Source organism: Miscanthus floridulus, chromosome 16, assembly GCF_019320115.1.
Source record: "Miscanthus floridulus cultivar M001 chromosome 16, ASM1932011v1, whole genome shotgun sequence".
Classification (NCBI taxonomy): Eukaryota; Viridiplantae; Streptophyta; class Magnoliopsida; order Poales; family Poaceae; genus Miscanthus; species Miscanthus floridulus.
Window position 1 is genome coordinate 13,490,199 of NC_089595.1, and position 20,047 is coordinate 13,510,245.

Below are 20,047 nucleotides of genomic sequence, written 5' to 3' on the forward strand. Positions count from 1 at the left end.
CGATGCCTGTGAAGGTTCGCGAGCTATCCATTCGACACCCGCACATACCCGCGATCGGACGGCTCACATGGCTTTGTCGCCGTATCGAACGGTCAACAGGTTATCGGGCGACGTCGCCCGATCCACGGGCCCGCTTTTGGAAGCCGGATTCCTATATAGATATATACACGCTAGTACTAGTTCCCAGCCTTGGGCCCGAGCCGGCTAAAAGGGTCCTTAATTACCTCAATGGATCTTACCGAAGACTCGCCTCAACTTTGAATTTAACCAATGCTATTTCAGAGTAATAGCAGTATTGTATTCCTGATGTTTACTGACAAGGAAATCATAGGCTTTCATTTTTTTTTGGCTACATTTTACTGGCAATCAGAGAAGAAATTGTTATGACAAAACTTCTTTTATTTCATTGCAGGGGATGTTTCAAAGCACAAGGTTGAGCATGCCGTAAGTCATATCTCCACAACCTTTGTATTCTGGCTTCAGACCCTTTTTCACTTGGATGTATCTTAAATATCACGGTCCATTGTCCAATCACCTAGGCATTGCCAGTTAGGTGATTCTACGCTTGCAGTTCCTAAATGTGGACCGCTAAATGTGGACCGTGATTTACTTGACATTCCAAAAACACATGCCATGGCTTATGAATACTGTGGATCTCTGGTCAGAGTCCCAATCCAGTGTACTGTCATCTCAGGAATTCTATGTTACTGGAAATGCTGAACTAAAACCCTGCACCTCTTTTGTGTCTTGCATCATGCTTGTGTATCCCTGAAAAATCAGTGAGCAACTTCTGGTTTATACATCAAACTGATACACTTTCTCAATATTAAAGGGATGGCTAAGGTTACAGTCAACAATGGGAAATCTTGCTTCTTCTGGAAAGACCTTTGGGGAGAGGATCTGTTAGAAAATAAAATGCCCGAACTTTCCTCATTTGCTAAGAAGAAACACATTACTTTTGCAGAGGGGAAAATGCAAATCCCCCTTCATGGCTGGTTCCATTTACCTCTATCCCAACAAGCTCATATACAGCTGTTGCAACTTCAGGAGGAGCTAGAGAGAGTTCAGCTGTCTGACTTGCCAGATAAATGGACACACATACGGAACTCAAACCAGTTTTCAGTAAGTAAGGCATACAAGCGCATGAGTGGGCATCTAGTGTTACATCCAGTCTACAAATGGATTTGGAGGAGCTCTTGTCAGAATAAACATAAAGTTTTCTTCTGGTTATTGATCAAGGACAGGCTAAGTACAAGAGAATTACTAAAGCGAAAGAACATGACGCTGCAGGATTACAGTTGCATCTTATGTCAAGGGACAAGGCAATATTGAAGAATCTCTGGCACATCTGTTCCTCACATGCCCCTTTGCTATACAATGCTGGGCCTGGCTGAACATTCAGGTTGACCCGAGCTTGGATCCCTTCCAGAACCTTAAGAGTTTCAAGGATCAGCTCCAAGTTCCTTTCTTCATGGAGATAACCATTCTGATGAGCTGGACAATTTGGAGGGCAAGAAATGACTTCATCTTTCGTCAGATTAACCCAACTTTTCAGCAGTCCAAAGAACATTTCAGTCAAGAGCTCCAGATGCTGCTTCTGAGAGCCAAGAAAAGTTACTCTCCTAGGTTAAATCAATGGATAGCCAATCTTATTTGGGTTGTTGTAGCTTTTCTTTTCTTTCTATCTTTCTTTGTCTCCTGAGCTCCCCCTTCCCTGATTTGTATTTGTACTCTTTCTTGCACTTTGATGCTTTTATTTAATTTCTAGTAGGGGCTTGCCCCTCCTGTTTCCCTCAAAAAAAATATGTATGCAGCTGAAGAAGATGTGCAAGGAGGGTGCATATTGGGGTAACTAATTGACCAATTTGTGCTTTTTTTTATTCAAACTCAAATAATTTGTGTTGGCTTCTCTCCCTTATTCATTTATACTCTGGCTAATTCAGATGTTTATTTGTCTAACATGCAGGTAATATTGCTGGAGTTTATGTGGGCATGGTGTATGGTGTGGAAAGGGTCCGTGGTCGCAGCGACTGGGTAAGAATTACATGAGTATAAATCTTTCAGTTTTATGGTTATTAATTGAACATCATCTCAGGGGAATTTTTTTTCTGCTTGCCTGTTGGTGAAAAGTAACATGACATTCGAAATCTAAACTTTTTACTGTTAGGACACATTTTTGTTCTAGGAATAGTATGAATAAAAGTTGAAGCCCTGTATGGCACTGGCACCTCATACATCAAGGTTCTTGTAACATCTTATCTTCCCCTCTTTGACTTTGTCCAAACATCAGATAATCCGTGCGTCAACTTAGATTGTTAGAAATCCTACTGATGCCCATCTATCTATAAGACTAGGACAAGATAGGTCTTCAGTCTTCATACAGTTCTGTTGTGGTCTGGAGCCATTAATCACTGCATCATGATTCATAAAAATTGTTGAATCTGTAACCAGTTCATTCCACCCATGTTTTGAGTCATCTTTCGGTGTTCATTAACACCCCCCCCCCCCCCCCCCCCCTTCTGTTCTCACGACCCTGCAGAAGAATGCGATGATCGGGGGCGCCTTATCTGGTGCCCTGATCTCCGGCGCCAGCAACAACCACAGAAACAAGATCGATCATCAAGGATGCCATTACCGCCGGCGCAGTCGCAACAGCCGTCGAGTTCATCAACTGTCTTACCTAGTTTAGCAAGAGCAACTGCATTTGCAGTGCCATTGTCGTACAATAAGAATAAGCACTTCTTCGGTGGAGCCATGTCCAGTTCATAAACCTGCATCTTCAGTCTTCGTTTCTGACCGGCTGTTTTTGCTTCATGTGGAAAATATGATATCAGATAAATTGGGCCATGTCAGTCAAGCGTAGTCTCCCGTGCTCCCCGAAGCCAGTGAAGCTGTGAATACCTGAAGCGGCTGGAAGGTCACCGCTGCTTGGACGGAAGCAGACGCGCAGCGAGGATGAGTCAGTCATGTGGGCCCGTAGAAAAGGGAAAATATGACGCTTCGGTGGGGCTGCTGGAGTGCTGGGCTACACGGAAGTGGGCTGTTTCCATTTTCTTGTGCCGTTTGAATAAAAAAAGACCAATTTAACTCCCTCAAAAAAAAAAAAATACTATCGCGATAGTCCTATTTTTCTCCTTGATGTACAAAACCAGTTTTTTTTAACTCCCTTATTAATTTTTTTTGAAAAATGTTCACTTTTGCACCCTAAACGGCTTTTATGGTGTGTTTTTTCCTCATGTGGTGCCACGTTAGAAGGGGATAAATGGGACTAAATTTAAAGTTTAAGAGGGTAAATCAGACTAGAAATATTTTTGTAAAAAATATCTAAAAAATAAAAAGACATCCATAATTTTACATTAAAATAATACAATTAAAAATCCTTAAACTTTGGTTTAATCTTTAATTTATTTCAAAAAATTATGAAAGTGGTTTTAGATTTTTTCCCTAAAATTATGCTCTATGTTTGGTAAAGCATGCTCTAAAATCATAAAGTAGTTTCATAATTTTTCTAAACAAATTTTCTAAGATTAAACAAGGTTTTAGACTTTTTATTGCATTATTTTTCCATGTAGATATATTGTTGGATAAATTTTAATTTTTTATGAATTTTTAGATATTTTTTTATAAAAAAACATTTGTAGTATGATTTAACTCCTTGAACTTTAAACTTAGTTCATTTTACTAACTTTGATGTGGCATCGTATCAGCAAAACCACCATCAAAACTGCCCAGAATACAAAAGTGAACGTTTTTTCAAAGTTAAGGCGGTTAAAAAAGTGGTTTTCCACGATAGTTGAGGGAGCTAAATTGGACTTTTTCTGTTTTTCGTCGAGCTGCAGAATTTTTGTTATTTAGTAGGGCCGCCCGGTTGGTCCATGGGCCAAAAATAAGGCCCACCCTTGACCCTTATTTTTTCTTCAGGAATTGACTGTCCACGCCCACTCGACGTGTCAGCTAGGTTTGGCACAGCTTAGCTTCACCATTTAAGCTATTTTTTACAAAATAGCTTCATGAGCAACTTTTTTGTTGAAGCTGAACTGTTTTGGAACAAGTGTTTGGCAAAACAGTTTCACATGATGGAACAATGAATAAAATGACTATATTATGGGAGATGAAGCTGGGATAAGCTACTTTTTCTAGCTTTGTCCTAACTCATCCCTTTATGAGAGGAGAAGAAAAACAACTTCACCCATGAAACTGTTTTGGAAATGGGTGTTTGACAAAAAAAATCTGAGTTGTGCCAAACAGGCCCTTAGTTTCAAAAAAGAAAGTTAGGGTTTTTTGCATGCGGGTCGGCCAGCCCATAATCAGGTCTAATGCAATACGTAGTATATTGTTAACGAGAACACGGTGTAGTGTACTTGGTCATACATAGTCCATGAAATAGGCGATGAACTAAACTTTATTTTCGACTACTAAAACTAGTTGTTACTCATCACACAACTAAACTTTAGGTGACTAATAAACTTAATTAATAATCCAACTAGAGTTTAAAGTTTAGGTGGTCTAGAAGACCCTCGGTCTGATTCAGGAACTGAAACCGCACTATAACACAATATACCTTTGCCGACACTTTCTAAAGTGGGCAAAGGGTACCTTTCCCGACAGATAGCCTCCCACTAAAAGTTTTGCCTACAGTTTAAAAATAGTCGTGGTAGAAGCAGTCGGTGAAAGTTTTGCCGAGAGTTAAAAGAATCGCCGACAGTTTTGGTGTAGCCAAATGGTACACCTACGCCGACAGTTAAAATCTTTGTCGACAGTTAAACTTACACCGACAGTTAAGACCTACGCCGACAGTTAAAACCTTTCCCGACAATTTATATGTTGGCAAAGCCATTTCCACAGCATGTTTAGAAAGATGCCCTCTGTGGCAATTTAATGTCGGCAAACTAATTGATAAATAATAATACTAATACAATACAAATAATTTCACAAATCAACTTTATTTTACAGAGAAGACATCACATCTTCAAATTCACTATATTTCATAAATAAAATATATTAAATTTTCAATACAGACTGGTCACAAGCATGGAGCCAAATACATGTCCAAAATATAGATGAGTTACTAGCAAACATAGACATCTAAATGGTCACAAGCTGTAGTGTAACTATTCAAATCAAAAAGCAAAAGTGTTGAGCAACACTGCTTTGGATTGATTATATCTTTCTCAAAGATGTTAGCTCCTGCTAGGAAGTACGTTCTCAGTGTGCTTTCTGGAGCCACTCCGAACACTCTGAGGTCGTTCCTGTCATACCACCTGCAAATCACACATTACACAATTAGCATTTGTAAGTAACATCTACGTACTATAGAAGTTCAGATGACATTGACATGTCAAGATAGCAAACTGAACCAGAAGAGGAGGCTCACTTCCTGAGGCTGTGCCACTCAAGCTGACTTTGCATCTGGAAATCCCTGAAGTCAGCTTGCGCCGTCTCAAGGTACATGTCATTGTTCACGAGAGGCATCCTGCAATGTTCAGAGGCAAATGGTCTGACGCTGAGAGTGAGCATGCGCCCACCGCGTCGGCCCGGCTCCGGCGCCGGATGTCCGGAGTTCAACGCTCTATCCACCCGATGTGGAAGGCCACCCTTGCCAGCTGCAACACGCTGTTGACGGCTCTCCGAGCTCTGGAGCTGGCATGGAGTGGAGGGGAAGGAGGGAAGTGGCTGCCGGGCACGAGGAGGGAAGGATGGAGGGAGCCGAAGCAGAGGGGTTGTGCTTTGGGCTGGCGGGCGAGAGCTGGGTGGGGAGGGGCCACCACCGAAGGCGCCGGAGCCGGGATGGTCGCCGGCGAGCGGTGCTTGGGGTGGGGGAAGGGAGCGGGGAGGGGGAGGACGCGCGGTGCCCATCGAAAACTAAAGAATTTACGCACACTAATCATTATGGGGACAAAGCTTTGTGTGCAAAAGAACGCTTTTGCTAGTGGATCATCACATCTCCATGAGAAGCAAGTGTCTGAAGTTCTCTTCAGTGTTGAAATAAGATGACGATGATGCCCCTGCAATTTCTTATCTTCAACTTGCATCAGATAATTTGTGTTTACTCGTTGGGGGGAGAAAAGAGACACTAGCTCTAGTGTCCACATCATGTCCTTGGACAGCTTGGCCATTCCAAACAACGACGGTGTTAAACTTCATTTGTGAAGCCCGGCACACGTAGCTTCTCAGAGATGCATACGTGGCTCTAGACACATCCAAAGTGATTGCGCTGCTCTTGGATGCATATTCAAGCTTGACATCGACGCATTGATCCATCACTACAACTATTTTGTTGCAACCGAAAGAAATGTCCAATTTAATTAAACATCGTCCTCCCGTAGTCCCATATATTGCCAGTTTCTCATCCCAGCACTACAATCTGCAAGCACAACCAGAACAACACAATGGCTGAAACATCGCGATCCTCCTTCCATGGAGCTGCAATGTCCCTGTGCCTCCTGCTCTTTTCCCTCCTAGCACCAACAACAACCGTCGCCACATCTCAGCCTGTCTCCAGTGAAGAGACGTCCAACAGTAGCTGCATCGCGGCCGAGAGGGACGCGCTGCTCTCCTTCAAAGCCGACATCACCGGCGACCCCAGCGGGCGGCTGAGATCGTGGCGTGGCCAAGACTGCTGCCGGTGGCGCGGCATCAGCTGCAGAACCAGGACAGGCCACGTCGTGAAGCTTGACCTCCGCAACGACTTCTTCGTACACGATCTTCTCGCTGAGGACCATGCTGTTCATTGGCTACGTGGGCGGATAAGCTCATCTCTTGCTGTCCTGCGCCATCTCAAGCATCTGGACCTCAGCGGAAACGATCTCGGTGGCAACATGCCGATGCCGGAATTCATGGTTTCTCTGAAGAGCTTGGCGTATCTCGACCTATCCAACATGAATTTCAGCGGTCGAGTGCCTCCTAAGCTAGGCAACCTCACCAAGTCGGTATATCTCGACATTCACAATGATTTCATATATGGATATGCATACAGATTTGCACATGCGTATGCGTACACATACGCGCATTCAATGAATGTTTCTTGGTTATCAAGTCTTCACTCATTGGAGCATCTTCACTCATTGGTTATTGTTAACAGACTAGATCGGAGAGGTAGGATTGAGGAAGAACTAAGAAGCAAGAAGAACAAGCATGCAACGTAGGCGATAACAGAGGAAGGCTTAGTATTCAGTTTTGTTTTGATAATTGTTGTTGTCCTTCCCGTTCTCTCATTCTCCCTTAATACAAGGCGTTGCCGCAGCGTGAACAACACAGGTGCAGCTGTGTCTAGCCTATGGTTCACGCCCACTCGGGTCCACTGATCAGCAGGTTCGCACGCCGGGCTCGGACGCTTCGCCTTGGTTCTAGTGTGCCTGGTTTCCTTGACGCCGAGTCGCTCTCCGGTTCAGCATCAGGTGTTGGGCCTTCAGTGTTGCTGACATCCCCTCCCTGTTGATGACCTGCTTGTCCCCAAGCAGGAGCCCAAGGAAACCGTTGCTTCAGAGCCTCCAGGTCTTCCCAGGTGGCCAGCGAGCGAGGAAGATTGGACAACTGGATGAGTAATTGCGGAACGACGGCGTTGTCGGAAGTGCAGACGCATCGTTGCAGCACTTTCAGCGGAATCTGAAGACCATCCAAAGCTTGAGGTAGTGCAGATACTGAGTGTGAAGCTAGAACCGCCGTCTTGAGTTGCGAGACGTGGAAGACGGGGTGGATTGATGTAGTAGCCGGTAACTGCAGCTTGTAGGCGACGTCGCCAATGCGGGACAGCACCTGAAAGGGACCAAAGAACTTGAAGGCAAGCTTTTGGTTAGCACGCGGTGCAAGTGAAGCTTGGACATAGGGCTGAAGCTTCAAATACACCCAATCACCAACAGAGAAGTGGCGTTCAGATCGAGACTTGTCGGCTTGAGTCTTCATTCGTGTCTGGGCACGGACAAGATGCTGCTGAATCAGCGACTTCTCCTGTATCCAATCAGCTAAAGGTACTGAGTGAGCGGCAGCTTCATCAGTTAAGCCGAAGTGTCGGGGATGCTGGCCATATAAGACAGAATGGGGAATAACCCAAGGATGAGTGCCATGTCGTGTTATACCAGTACTCTGCTAAGTAAATCCAGTCAAGCCACTTGGATAAGCAAGCACTGACGAAGCAACGCAAGAACGTCTCCATGCACTGGTTGACACGCTCAATTTGTCCATCCGTATGCGGATGATATGCAGAGGACATCTTCAGTGTGACTCCAGCCAAACGAAAGAGCTCTTGCCATAATTGACTTGTGAACACTTGGTCTCGATTAGAGACAATGGAAGTTGGAAGACCATGGAGCCAGTACACATGGGTGAGAAAGAGCTTGGCCACTGTAAGAGCAGAAAAGGGGTGAGCCAAAGGGATGAAGTGTCCATACTTGGAGAACCGATCAACAACGGCCAAGATACAGTTCTTACCACCCGAAGCTGGAAGCCCTTCCACAAAGTCCATCAAGATGCTTTGCCAAGCCATGGTTGGAACAGGTAGAGGTTGGAGGAGGCCTGGATATCGAGCTCAATCCGGTTTTGCCTGTTGACAGGATGGGCATGCTGTCACAAAGTGATGTACTGAAGATTTGAGGCCAGTCCAAGAAAACAGTTGCTTGATGCGGTGGTAAGTGGCAGGGAACCCAGAATGGCCGCCAACCACTGAAGAATGGAAGGCTTCGATGATCTTATGCTGGAGGTTCAAATCGGTGCCAACCCAAATGCGGCCCTTATGCCGAAGGAGCCCTTGATGTAGTGTAAACTGTGGTTCAGATTGTTATGTGGCTGCTAGGATTGAGAGGAGAGAGTCGAGGGGAGCGACGGCGGCTACCGCGCTACAGCACCCGCGGCGCTACAGTACTGTGGGTACTGTTCATGGCTAGGGCTGCGAGGGTGAGAGAGAGCCGGCCGTGGGGCGTTTGCCCACGGCCGGGCAAGAGGGAAGGGTTTTCCTTCTTAATTCTTGCTTGATTAGATTGATACATCTCCTCTCCTTATATAGAGAGGTTTACTTGACTCCTAAGCAAGCGACCCTTATCTCTAATTAACCCTAACACTAATGGGCTATACATCCAGCCCAGGCCTAATAGGCCCCTGCCATACTCAACTAATTTGTTGCAATGTAATCTTTGTTTCTGTTAGAGTCCAGCGTCAGTTAGAATAGGGGCAAGGCATGGTCGATGACATGCTCGATCATGATCTAGCCTGTCTGGTTCGATCGAGCCACGCCGTGGTGTGGACGGCGCATGTGGCGCGCATCGCGGTGAAACGGTGCAGCGCACTTGTGCGGCATGGCGTGGGGAGTTTGTGTAAACTCGAGTCTATAAATATAAGAATAGAGGGGCCGAAATAAGCTGCGTTTTAGGCAGCGTCATAATCCACCTTTTCTCGTTTTATTGTTATTGTGTTTCCATCTACTCGCAAGGCTCGTCGCGGTCACCGCCCTGTCGCCATTCGTCGACGTTCCGGGCGACTCAGCAGATCGGGTTCCAACAATTGGTATCGGAGCCGAGGGGGTGACGTTCGTCGGTGGTGAGAAGGAGTAGAGGAAGTCTGGTGGTGCAATCCATCAAGTCGAAGAAGAGGGAGACGTAAACGCCAAAGCAGTCGCCATGGGAGAGGAGAGCAACAAGGCGGAGAAGAAGACGATGGAGCGGGCATTTAATCAGGCCGCTGGAAACTTGACGTGGCCGATGTTGACTCGCACCAACTACCAGGGTTGGTCGTCCCATATCCAGTGCAATCTCGAGGGGATGTATCTCTGGGATGCGATCGAGGATGAAAAAGTCGAAAGACGCCGAGACCGGCTGGCACTGGGAGCGATGCTCCGGGGAGTGCCGCAGGAGATGCATTCCATGCTCTTGAACAAGAAGACGGCGAAGGAGGCTTGGGAAGCAATCAAGACGATGCGTCTTGGAGCAGATCACGTCAAGGAAGTTAACGCTCAAAAGCTCCTGGCCGAGTTCGAGGCGATCGCGTTCAAGCCGTGAGAAACAATTGATGACTTCGTAATCCAGATCACCAAGCTTGTCATGGATCTGCGCAGCCTCGGGGAGGAAACTGTAACCGATGCACGCGTGGTGAAGAAATTCCTTCGTGTGGTGCCATCTCGCTACAGCCAGGTGGCAGTAGCAATCGAGATGTTCAAGGATCTGAAAAACTTGACTATCGAGGAGCTGATCGGCCATCTACGGGCGGCCGAGGAAAGATTTGAGCCCTCGATGGAGCAGGTCACGGAGAAAGCCAAAAAACTCCTGTTAACGGAGGAAAAATGGGCTGAGAAGAACAAGAGTCGCATGGTGTCAGAATCATCCACATCTACTGCAAAGGGTGGTGGAGGCGGTGGACACTTGTTGAAGAAGGAGAAGCACTGGAGGCGCAAGAACAATGGCGGCGGTGAAGGGCATGAGCCCGAACTTACGTCGATGGGAACACCACGACAGAAAAGAAAATGCTGCAAGTGCGGCGTCTATGGGCATTGGGGAAAGGAGTGCAAGAAAGCACCTCCAAAGGAGCGGCAGGAGGCCGCGCACCATGCCAATGCTGACGGAGATAATGGAGCACTATTGGTGGCGTAGGTGTGTAATGTGGTTCGATCCACGGCAGCAGCTACACAGCAGGTGTTCCTGAATCAGGAACGCGTGTTCCCGGCATCATACGACCAGGGGGCGTGGGTACTCGACACTAGCGCCACAAATCATATGACAGGGTGCCATGAATCGCTGGCGTCGCTCGATGAGACAGTCAAGGGGGCGGTGCGGTTCGGAGATGGATCGAAGGTTGAGATCTGTGGGATCGGTGCAGTCACGATCACCGGGAAGAACCAAGATCATCGAGTACTCACTGAGGTATATTGCATACCATCACTCCATTGCAACATTGTTAGCCTTGGGCAACTGGAGGAAGCTAGCTGTCGTGTGGAGATAGATCACGGGGTCATGCAGGTGTTTGAGCGCTCATAAGGGAAGATGAGTGTTCTGATAAAGGCGGAGAGGAAGAAATGACTTTACGTCATGCAGGTCAACCTCACCGTACCTGTGTGCCTGATGACGAAGATGGACGAGGCGGTGTGGCTCTGGCATGCACGATATGGCCATTTAAATTTCAGGTCACTTCGTGATCTGGGGGCAAAGGAGATGGTGGATGGCATCCCGCTGATCCACCGTGTCGAGCAAGTTTGTGATGGCTGCGCACTCGGCAAGCAGCACCGCGCGCCTTTTCCCTGGGCATCGGCGTATCGAGCAAACACCGAACTCGAGCTGGTGCATGGAGACCTATGCGGTCCAGTCACACCAGCCACACCAGGAGGCAAGCTGTACTTCCTGTTAATCGTTGATGACTTCAGCCGTTATATGTGGCTGGAGCTGTTGAGGTCGAAGGATGAAGCTTTTGCAAGTTTCAAGAAGGTGAAGGCAGCAGCTGAAGCTGAATCTGGAAAGCGACTGAAGGCATTCAGAACTGACAGAGGAGGCAAATTCAATTCAGGTGTGTTTACAGTTTACTGTAATGAAAATGGTATTAAACGCAATACAACTGCACCATATTCCCCGCAGCAAAATGGCGTAGTAGAGCGGAGAAACCAATCGTTGTGGAGATGGCTCGCTGCTTGCTCAAGAGTATGCAGGTTCCTGGCCGGTTCTGGGGGGAGGCAGTAATGGTGGCGGTGTACTTGCTTAATCGAGCACCGACGAAGTGCCTGGATGGCAAGACGCCTTACGAGGCGTGGTTTGGCAAGAAACCTGGAGTTCGTCACCTGCGAACGTTTGGGTGTTTGGCTTATGCCAAGCGGATTGGTCTGGGTATATCAAAACTGACGGACAGGGCCATTCCAGGAGTTTTTCTCGGTTATGAACCGGGATCGAAGGCTTATAGGATCTATGATCCGGTGAATAAGAAGCTCATGATCTCAAGGGATGTCGTATTCAATGAGAAGAAGGGCTGGAATTGGGGGGAGAAAGGAACAGGTGTTACTGAAGCAGACACTGACACTGAACCAAGTTTCAGTGTGTTCTATCCTGATGAACAGGTTACTGCAGCGGGTCCGACAATAGGGGACACCGCTGAAGATCTCGATGCCTTGGGCGATTCAGGGGAGGCGATTGAGCCAGCCTCACCTGTTCAGTCAATTCCATCCCTTGGGGGTGCAGGTGGTGAGTCACCGTACACTCCGGAGCACTCCATTGGCGGATCAAATGGAGGAAATCAAATACAGTGGGCAATGCCCCCTACTGATGGTGCTGTGGATTCAGAGGGAGCGCCACTGCGGTATAGGACAATACCGAACCTGCTGGATACAACAAATGAAGTCCAGTTGGAATACAGTGGGGTATGCCTGGTTGCAGCAGAGGAACCAAGTTCAGTTGATCAAGCTCTAACAGAACTCTGCTGGAGGAATGCTATGAAAGCTGAAATGCAGGCAATTGAGGCTAATAAAACTTGGGAAGTTTGTGATCTCCCGAGGAATCAAAATGCTATTGGTCTCAAATGGGTTTTTAAAGTGAAGAAGGATCCTGATGGTAACATTGTCAAGCATAAAGCTAGGCTAGTGCAAAGGGTTATGCTTAAGTGCAGGGAGTTGATTTTGATGAAGTTTTTGCACCAGTTGCTAGGATTGAAACAGTGAGGGTTTTGCTGGCTTTAGCAGCGCAGGGTGGATGGCAAGTACACCATATGGATGTAAAAAGTGCATTCCTGAATGGAGATTTGTCTGAAATGGTTTATGTGAAGCAGCCCCCTGGTTTCATAGTAAGCAATGGTGACAAAGTGTTGAAGTTAAGAAAGGCTCTGTATGGCTTGAGGCAGGCACCTAGGGCCTGGAATGCTAAGCTTGACAAGGAGCTTTTGGCTCTAGGCTTTGTGAAAAGCAACATGGATCACGCTGTGTACAAGAGGAACAACAAGGCCTCTTTTCTCATTGTGGGGGTATATGTTGATGACTTGATCATCTCAGGGCCCTGTGTGGGTGACATTGAGAAGTTTAAAGCAGAGATGAAAAGGAAGTTCAGCATGAGTGACCTCGGGCTCCTTAGTTATTACTTGGGGATTGAAGTGAAACAAGGAGAGAAAGGGATCACCTTGAGTTAAGGTTCAATGCGGTGAAGATATTGGAAAGTGCAGGCATGACAAATTGCAATGCATGTGACACCCCAATGGAACCAAGACTGAAGCTCTACAAGAGTAAAGAGGGAGAGGCTATGGAACCAACACCGTATAGAAGTATTATCGGAAGTCTCATATACATAGTAAACACCAGGCCCGATCTAGCCTATTCGGTAGGGGTGGTGAGCAGATACATGGAGGCTCCGGGAAAAGACCATTGGATTGCTGTCAAACGCATTCTAAGGTACTTGAAGGGCACCATGGGCTACGGCTGCAAGTATGAGAAAGGCACTGGGCTAAAACCTATCTTGCTCGGGTATAGCGACAGTGATTTTGCAGGAGATGCTGAGGACAGGAAGAGCACTACGGGTGTTGTGTATTTTCTCGGCAGTAGCTTGGTGACTTGGGCTTCGCAGAAGCAGAAGATCGTTGCATTGTCTTCATGCGAAGCAGAGTATGTGGCGGCGGCGGCAGCAGCCTGTCAAGGCGTGTGGTTGAGCCGGCTGATAGCTGATGTATTGGGAACAAAGGAGGCGCTAGTGAAATTGCTGATGGACAACATGTCCGCGATAGCCCTGAGCAGGAATCATGTGCATCATGATCGCAGTAAGCATATTGATACGAAGTTTCATTTCATTCGTGAATGCATAGAAGAAGGAAAGGTGAAGGTGGAGCATGTCGGGACTGCAGACCAACTTGCAGACATTTTCACGAAGTCGCTCGGGCGGGTCAGGTTTGTGGAGCTGAGGAGCGCTATTGGCGTCGTTGAGGTGCAACAAGTTAGGGGGAGATTTGTTAGCTAATTTGTTGCAATGTAATCTTTGTTTCTGTTGGAGTCCAGCGTCAGTTAGAATAGGGGCAAGGCATGGTCGATGACATGCTCGATCATGATCTAGCCTGTCTGGTTCGGTCGAGCCACGCCGTGGCGTGGACGGCGCATGTGGCGCGCATCGCGGTGAAACGGTGCAGCGCACCTGTGCGGCACGGCGTGGGGAGTTTGTGTAAACTCGAGTCTATAAATATAAGAATAGAGGGGCCGAAATAAGCTGCGTTTTAGGCAGCGTCATAATCCACCTTTTCTCGTTTTATTGTTATTGTGTTTCCATCTACTCGCAAGGCTCGTCGCGGTCACCGCCCCGCCGCCGTTCGTCGACGTTCCGGGCGACTCAGCAGATCGGGTTCCAACAGCAGACACAGCCAATTTTGCCAACAACTCCTGGGCTATAGGATCAGTGGCGTAACTGGCCTTGACATCATCAAGCCAAGAGGGCACTGGTGCAGAGATTGCTAACAATTCAGCAGCTTGGCTACGGCGTGAAAGAGCATCCGCGACCCTATTGCCAGTGCCAGGCTTATAGACTATGCGGTACTGCAGACCGAGAAGTTTAGTGAAAACTTTCTGTTGCCACGCTGTGTGGAGACGCTGATCACTTAAGTGGATGAGACTCTTTTGATCAGTGAAGATGATGAACTTGCCTAACTGTAGGTAGGAGCGCCGCTGGTCCACAGCAATGAGGATGGCCATGTATTCCAGCTCGTAGGCCGACAGGCCTTGATTCTTGGGGCCGAGAGCGCGACTAAGAAAGGCCAATGGGTGGCCATCCTGTAGGAGCACAACACCGACCCCCATGTTGGACGCATCCGTCTCAATGCAGAACTGCCGAGTGAAATCTGGCAAGGCGAGGATGGGTGCTGAGCACAGACACTTCTTCAGAGTAGTGAAAGCCTTCTCATGTTCAGATGTCCAGAGGAACAAGCAATGTTTTTTCAACAGAGATGTCAAGGGCTTGGACACAACAGCGTAGTGGCGAACAAATCGGCGATAGAAACCAGCTAAACCTAAGAAACTTTGGAGCTCTTTGACATTGGTAGGCGTCGGCCAAGAGAGCACAGCCTCAATTTTAGCTGGGTCAGTAGCCACACCACGCTCACTGATGATATGACCCAGGTAAGAGATTTCTGTTTGAGCAAACTTGCACTTTGACAGTTTGATATGCCACTGATCCTGGGCTAACAGAGAGAAGACTTGGCGCAGATGATCAATGTGTTCTTCAAATGTCTTGCTGTAAACTAAGATGTCGTCGAAAAAGACAATTGCACGGCGACAAAGGAGAGGCTTCAATGTAGTGTTCATGGCGCCTTGAAAGGTGCCAGGTGCGCCAGATAACCCAAAGGCAACCACTCTGAATTCGTAATGGCCGACATGAGTTGAGAAGGCAGTTTTGTATTCCTCACCTTCGCGCAACCTTATCTGATGATAGCCTGAGAGCAGGTCAAGAGTAGAAAACCATCGAGCACCAGCTAACTCATCCATCAGTTGATCAAATACCGGAATTGGGAAGAGTGTCTTGACAGTGAGAGCGTTGAGGTACCGGTAATCGATGCAAAAACACCATGTACCGTCTTTCTTACGAACCAACAGCACGGGAGAGTTAAATGGAGATGTGCTCAGTTGGATGATACCTTGCTGCAACATAGCATCTACTTGAGCCTCAATTTCATCCTTGAGAGCCGGTGGATATCTGTACGGCCTGACCGTGACTGGACGAGCTCCATCAACTAGAGGTATTTCATGATCACAGTCTCGTTTTGGAGGCAACTCCGCAGGTGGGTTAACCACAGATGGGAACTCCGTTAGTAATTGACTGATGGCCGGTGGCAGCTGTGGTTCAGGTTGTGATGACAGATCTGACAGACGGAACAACTGTACCAACAATTCCTCAGCACTGTCGGCACCAGTTGGAGAAATGCCCTGAATCCAAACAGTAGCACCAATGTATGGTATAGCCAGCCAGCGCTGACGCCAATCAACCTTCATGGGACTAAAAAGCTGAAGCCAATCCATTCCGAGAATGATGTCATAGTTGTTGAGTGGCAGAATCTTCAGGTCGTGTGTAAACTGATATTGATGTATAGTCTACACTGCACCTGGATGGAGAGCTGAACACTGCATAACATCGCCATTGGCAACTCTGACAGTCATAGCCTGACACTGAACTGAAACAATAGATAGCTGAGAGACCAACTGTTGACTGATAAAAGAGGTAGAGCTGCCAGAATCCAGCAAAATTAAGACAGGTTGATGCTGGAAAAGTCCCTAGAACTGCAAAGTTTTTACCCTGGACACCAGCCCCGAACCTTTAGCCGATAGGCAGCAACTGCATCCTCTTCTGTTGTTGGACTGTGTACAATGTCATCAGCAGAAAAGAGAGCATAGAGTTCATCCAACACATGGAGACCGACTTGAGCTGCACATTTGTAGATCGAGGAAGAATCGGTGGTTCTGAGTACCAGGTGTTAACAGACTAGATCGGAGAGGTAGGATTGAGGAAGAAGTAAGAAGCAAGAAGAACAAGCACGCAAGGTAGGCGATAACAGAGGAAGGCTTAGTATTCAGTTTTGTTCTGATAATTGTTGTTGTCCTTCCCCTTCTCTCGTTCTCCCTTAATACAAGGTGTTGCCGCGGCGTGAACCGCACAGGCGCAGCTGTGTCTAGCCTATGGTTCACGCCCACTCGGATCCACTGATCAGCAGGTTCGCGCGCCAGGCTCGGACGCTTCGCCTTGGTTCTGGTGTGCCCGGTTTCCTTGACGCCGAGTCGCTCTCCGGTTCAGCATCAGGTGTTGGGCCTTCAGTGTTGCTGACAGTTATCAACTTCACTTTGTTAGAGACTCTTCACATGGGATCCACAACACTGAAAAGCCTTTGTAGTTTACAGACAATAGACCTCATGTACAATAGTATTGGTGGGGATATAACAAATATGTTAGAGAGGCTGCCAAATTGTTCCTGGAATAAATTGCAGGATCTATATTTGATGGAGACCAACATCACTGGCATGACATTGAAATCATTGCTCAACCTCACTAACTTAAGCAAGCTTGACATCTCCGACAACTACTTGAGCGGTTCTGTGCCTGTGGAGATTGGAACATTCGGTCTGTTCGCTGGTTAGTTTATGGACTGATTTGAGCTGGCTGGTGCTGGTTTGTTGTGCGAGAAAAACACTGTTGGCTGGTTGATAAGCCCTGACTGAAACCAACAAACGAACAGGGTGATTAAAACAATTGACTGAGTTGTACATTGCCAGTAACAACTTAAGTGGGGTGATGTCAGAATATCACTTCTCTGGTTTGACGAATTTGAAGTACATTGACTTGTCCTATACTCACCTTCAAGTCATGGTGGACTCGGACTGGAAACCTCCGTTCAACCTGGACACGGCATATTTTTCGTCGTGTCATTTGGGACCCCAGGTTCCTAATTGGCTTCGATGGCAAAAGAGCATTTTACATCTTGGCATTTCAGATACCGGTCTCGTTGGTACTCCCAGATTGGTTTTGGAATACATTTTCTAATGCCACACTTTTGGACCTCTCTTATAATAGTATTAGCGGTGAGTTACCGCATAATTTAGAGTTCATGGCCGTGACTGAGCTTTATCACCAATCAAATAATTTAAGTGGTCCCTTACCACAGTTACCATGCAAGGAGCATTGTGTTATTGGACATCTCCAAAAATTCTTTAAATGGACATCTACCATCAGATTTTGGAGCTCCATATTTACAGATTCTAATTCTGTTCTCCAATTGTAGAACAGGGATTACTCCAAACTCAATTTGCCAGTGTCCTCAACTACGGGTCTTAGATCTTTCAAACAACTTGCTTACAGGGGGACTACCTAATTGCAGCGCAAAGGAGTTGAGACAACGGAACCGATCTAGCAACAGCTCTTCCAGGGTCCGTGCCACAAATTCTTATTGTTTAGAAATCCATACTCTCCTTCTAAATAACAATAACCTTTAGGGTCAGTTTCCTTTTATGCCTAAACAATGCCAAAATCTTATGTTCCTCGACCTAACTCTAAACAGATTTAGTGGAAAGTTGCCTAAGTGAGGTTATGCCTAGATTGGTAATGTTACGGTTAAGAAGTAACAACTTTTATGGTCATATTCCGATTGAAACAACAAAGCTTTATTCTCTTCGTATTCTGATCTAGCAAATAACATTTTTTCTCGGGGCATACCACAACCTCTTGTGAACTTGAAGGCTCTGACTACCACTGTTGTGGCCTCGATAGAAAATCCTTTCCAAGAAGTTTACCAATCTGGGTATATGTTCTCTGAAGTTGGTCTGTCTAACGATACCTTGTCGCTAGTAATTAAAGGGCAAGTGCTTGAGTACAGTAAGAATACCATCTTTTTTATGAGCATTGATCTATCTTGCAACAGATTAGTCGGGCAAATTCCAGAAGAAATATATTCACTTATTGGATTGATAAATTTAGATTTGTCATCAAATTTATTGAGTGGAAATATCTCATATAAGATTGGCAATTTGCGATTATTGGAGTCTCTTGACTTGTCCAACAACCAACTTGCTGGCCAAATTCCTTTGAGCATATCGAATTTGACTTCGCTGAGCTATCTAAATTTGTCCTACAATAACCTATCAGGAAGAATACCCTCAGGACATCAGCTAGACACTCTCAAGGCACATGATCCTGCTTCAGTGTACATTGGCAATCCTAGTCTTTGTGGGTACCCACTTCCAAAGGTTTGTCCCGGAGATCGGCCAATACAAAAAAATCCCTTAAAATGGAAAGAAGATGACATGACTCAAATGGACTTTCATCTCGGTTTAATCGTGGGATTCTTGGTAGGCGTTTGGATAATATTTGTTGGCTTTCTGTTTAAGAAGACCTGGAGATTCACCTATTTCAGCCTATTTGACAAATTGTATGACAAGGTGCAGATCTTCTTTGTAGTCACTTGGCAACAATGGTTCAAAAACACAAATACAAACTGAGCAAGCACTATTATATAGGTATATATGGGAAAATAACGCACCACATACTGAATTGATTGATACCTTTAATTGTGGAGCTTTGATTGTAAGTAATGGATTGTATTAAAGTTCTGGATGTATAATAGTACAAAATGTGATATTGTTGTGATGTAATGTAAGATGCGATTAATCATAATACACTGTGATGTGTGATATCATCATATGCAATAAGATTGTTGTACGTGGCAACATAGAAAGTAACAAACCCAATCACAAAAAAAATGCTAATTATTTATTTTCTAACTCAATCATGTAATACCACATTAGTTTTAGTTTGATCTTACTTTGCATGTCATTTTTAGTAGGAAAAAAGTGGATACAGTGAATGCTCACTTTGAACTTGCTAGGTACGAGTACCATGTGTACGAATCTTTCAGTTTTATGGTGATTAATTGAACATCATCTTAGGGGGGTGGGAATTCCGCTTGTCTATTGGTGAAAAGTAACATGCCCGTTCGAAATCTAGACCTTTTTACTATTAGGCAACATTTTTTTTTCTACGAATAGTATGAATGAAGGCTGAAGCTGTGTATGGCACTGGTGCCTCATACATCAAGTAGGTTTTTGCAACATCTGATGCTTATTAGAAATTTTACTGATGTCCGTCTATGTCGATGACTAGGACAAGATAGGTCTTCAATCTTGATACAGTATTGTTGTTTGAAACCATTAAGCACCTCATCATAAAAATTGTTCAATCTGTAACCAGTTCATTTTCTTTCCACCCATGTTTTTAGTCATCTTTTGGTGTTCATTAACCCCTTGTGCTCTCATGACCCTGCAGAAGAATGCGATGATCGAGGGCGCCTTATCTGGTGCCCTGATCTCCGGTGCCAGCAACAACCACAAAGACAAGATCATCAAGGATGCCATTACCGCTAGCGCAGTCGCAACAGCCGTCGAGTTCATCAACTACCTTACCTAGTTGAGCAAGAGCAACTGCATTTGCAGTGCCATTGTCGTACAATAAGAATAAGTCACTACAAGAAATGTGCCATCTTATGACGATTATGGCATGGCATCTGATCAAAAGGTCACTAAATCAATCAGTTTATGACATTTATTTCAGAGCCACCTCAACTTAGTGACATAAGTAAATGCATG

General features: G+C 46.0%; 1 protein-coding gene across 1 annotated transcript; it reads left to right on the forward strand.

The window, feature by feature from the left end:
* The first annotated feature begins 2 nt into the window (after positions 1 to 2).
* Positions 3 to 20,010, forward strand: LOC136510302 (outer envelope pore protein 16, chloroplastic-like). The gene is made up of 6 exons (XM_066504803.1): positions 3 to 14; positions 283 to 292; positions 413 to 444; positions 1,815 to 1,848; positions 1,967 to 2,034; positions 19,728 to 20,010. The coding sequence occupies exons 1-6, from the start codon at positions 3 to 5 to the stop codon at positions 19,866 to 19,868; spliced, it is 297 nt and encodes a 98-aa protein (XP_066360900.1). The 3' UTR covers positions 19,869 to 20,010.
* Positions 20,011 to 20,047: the final 37 nt, after the last annotated feature.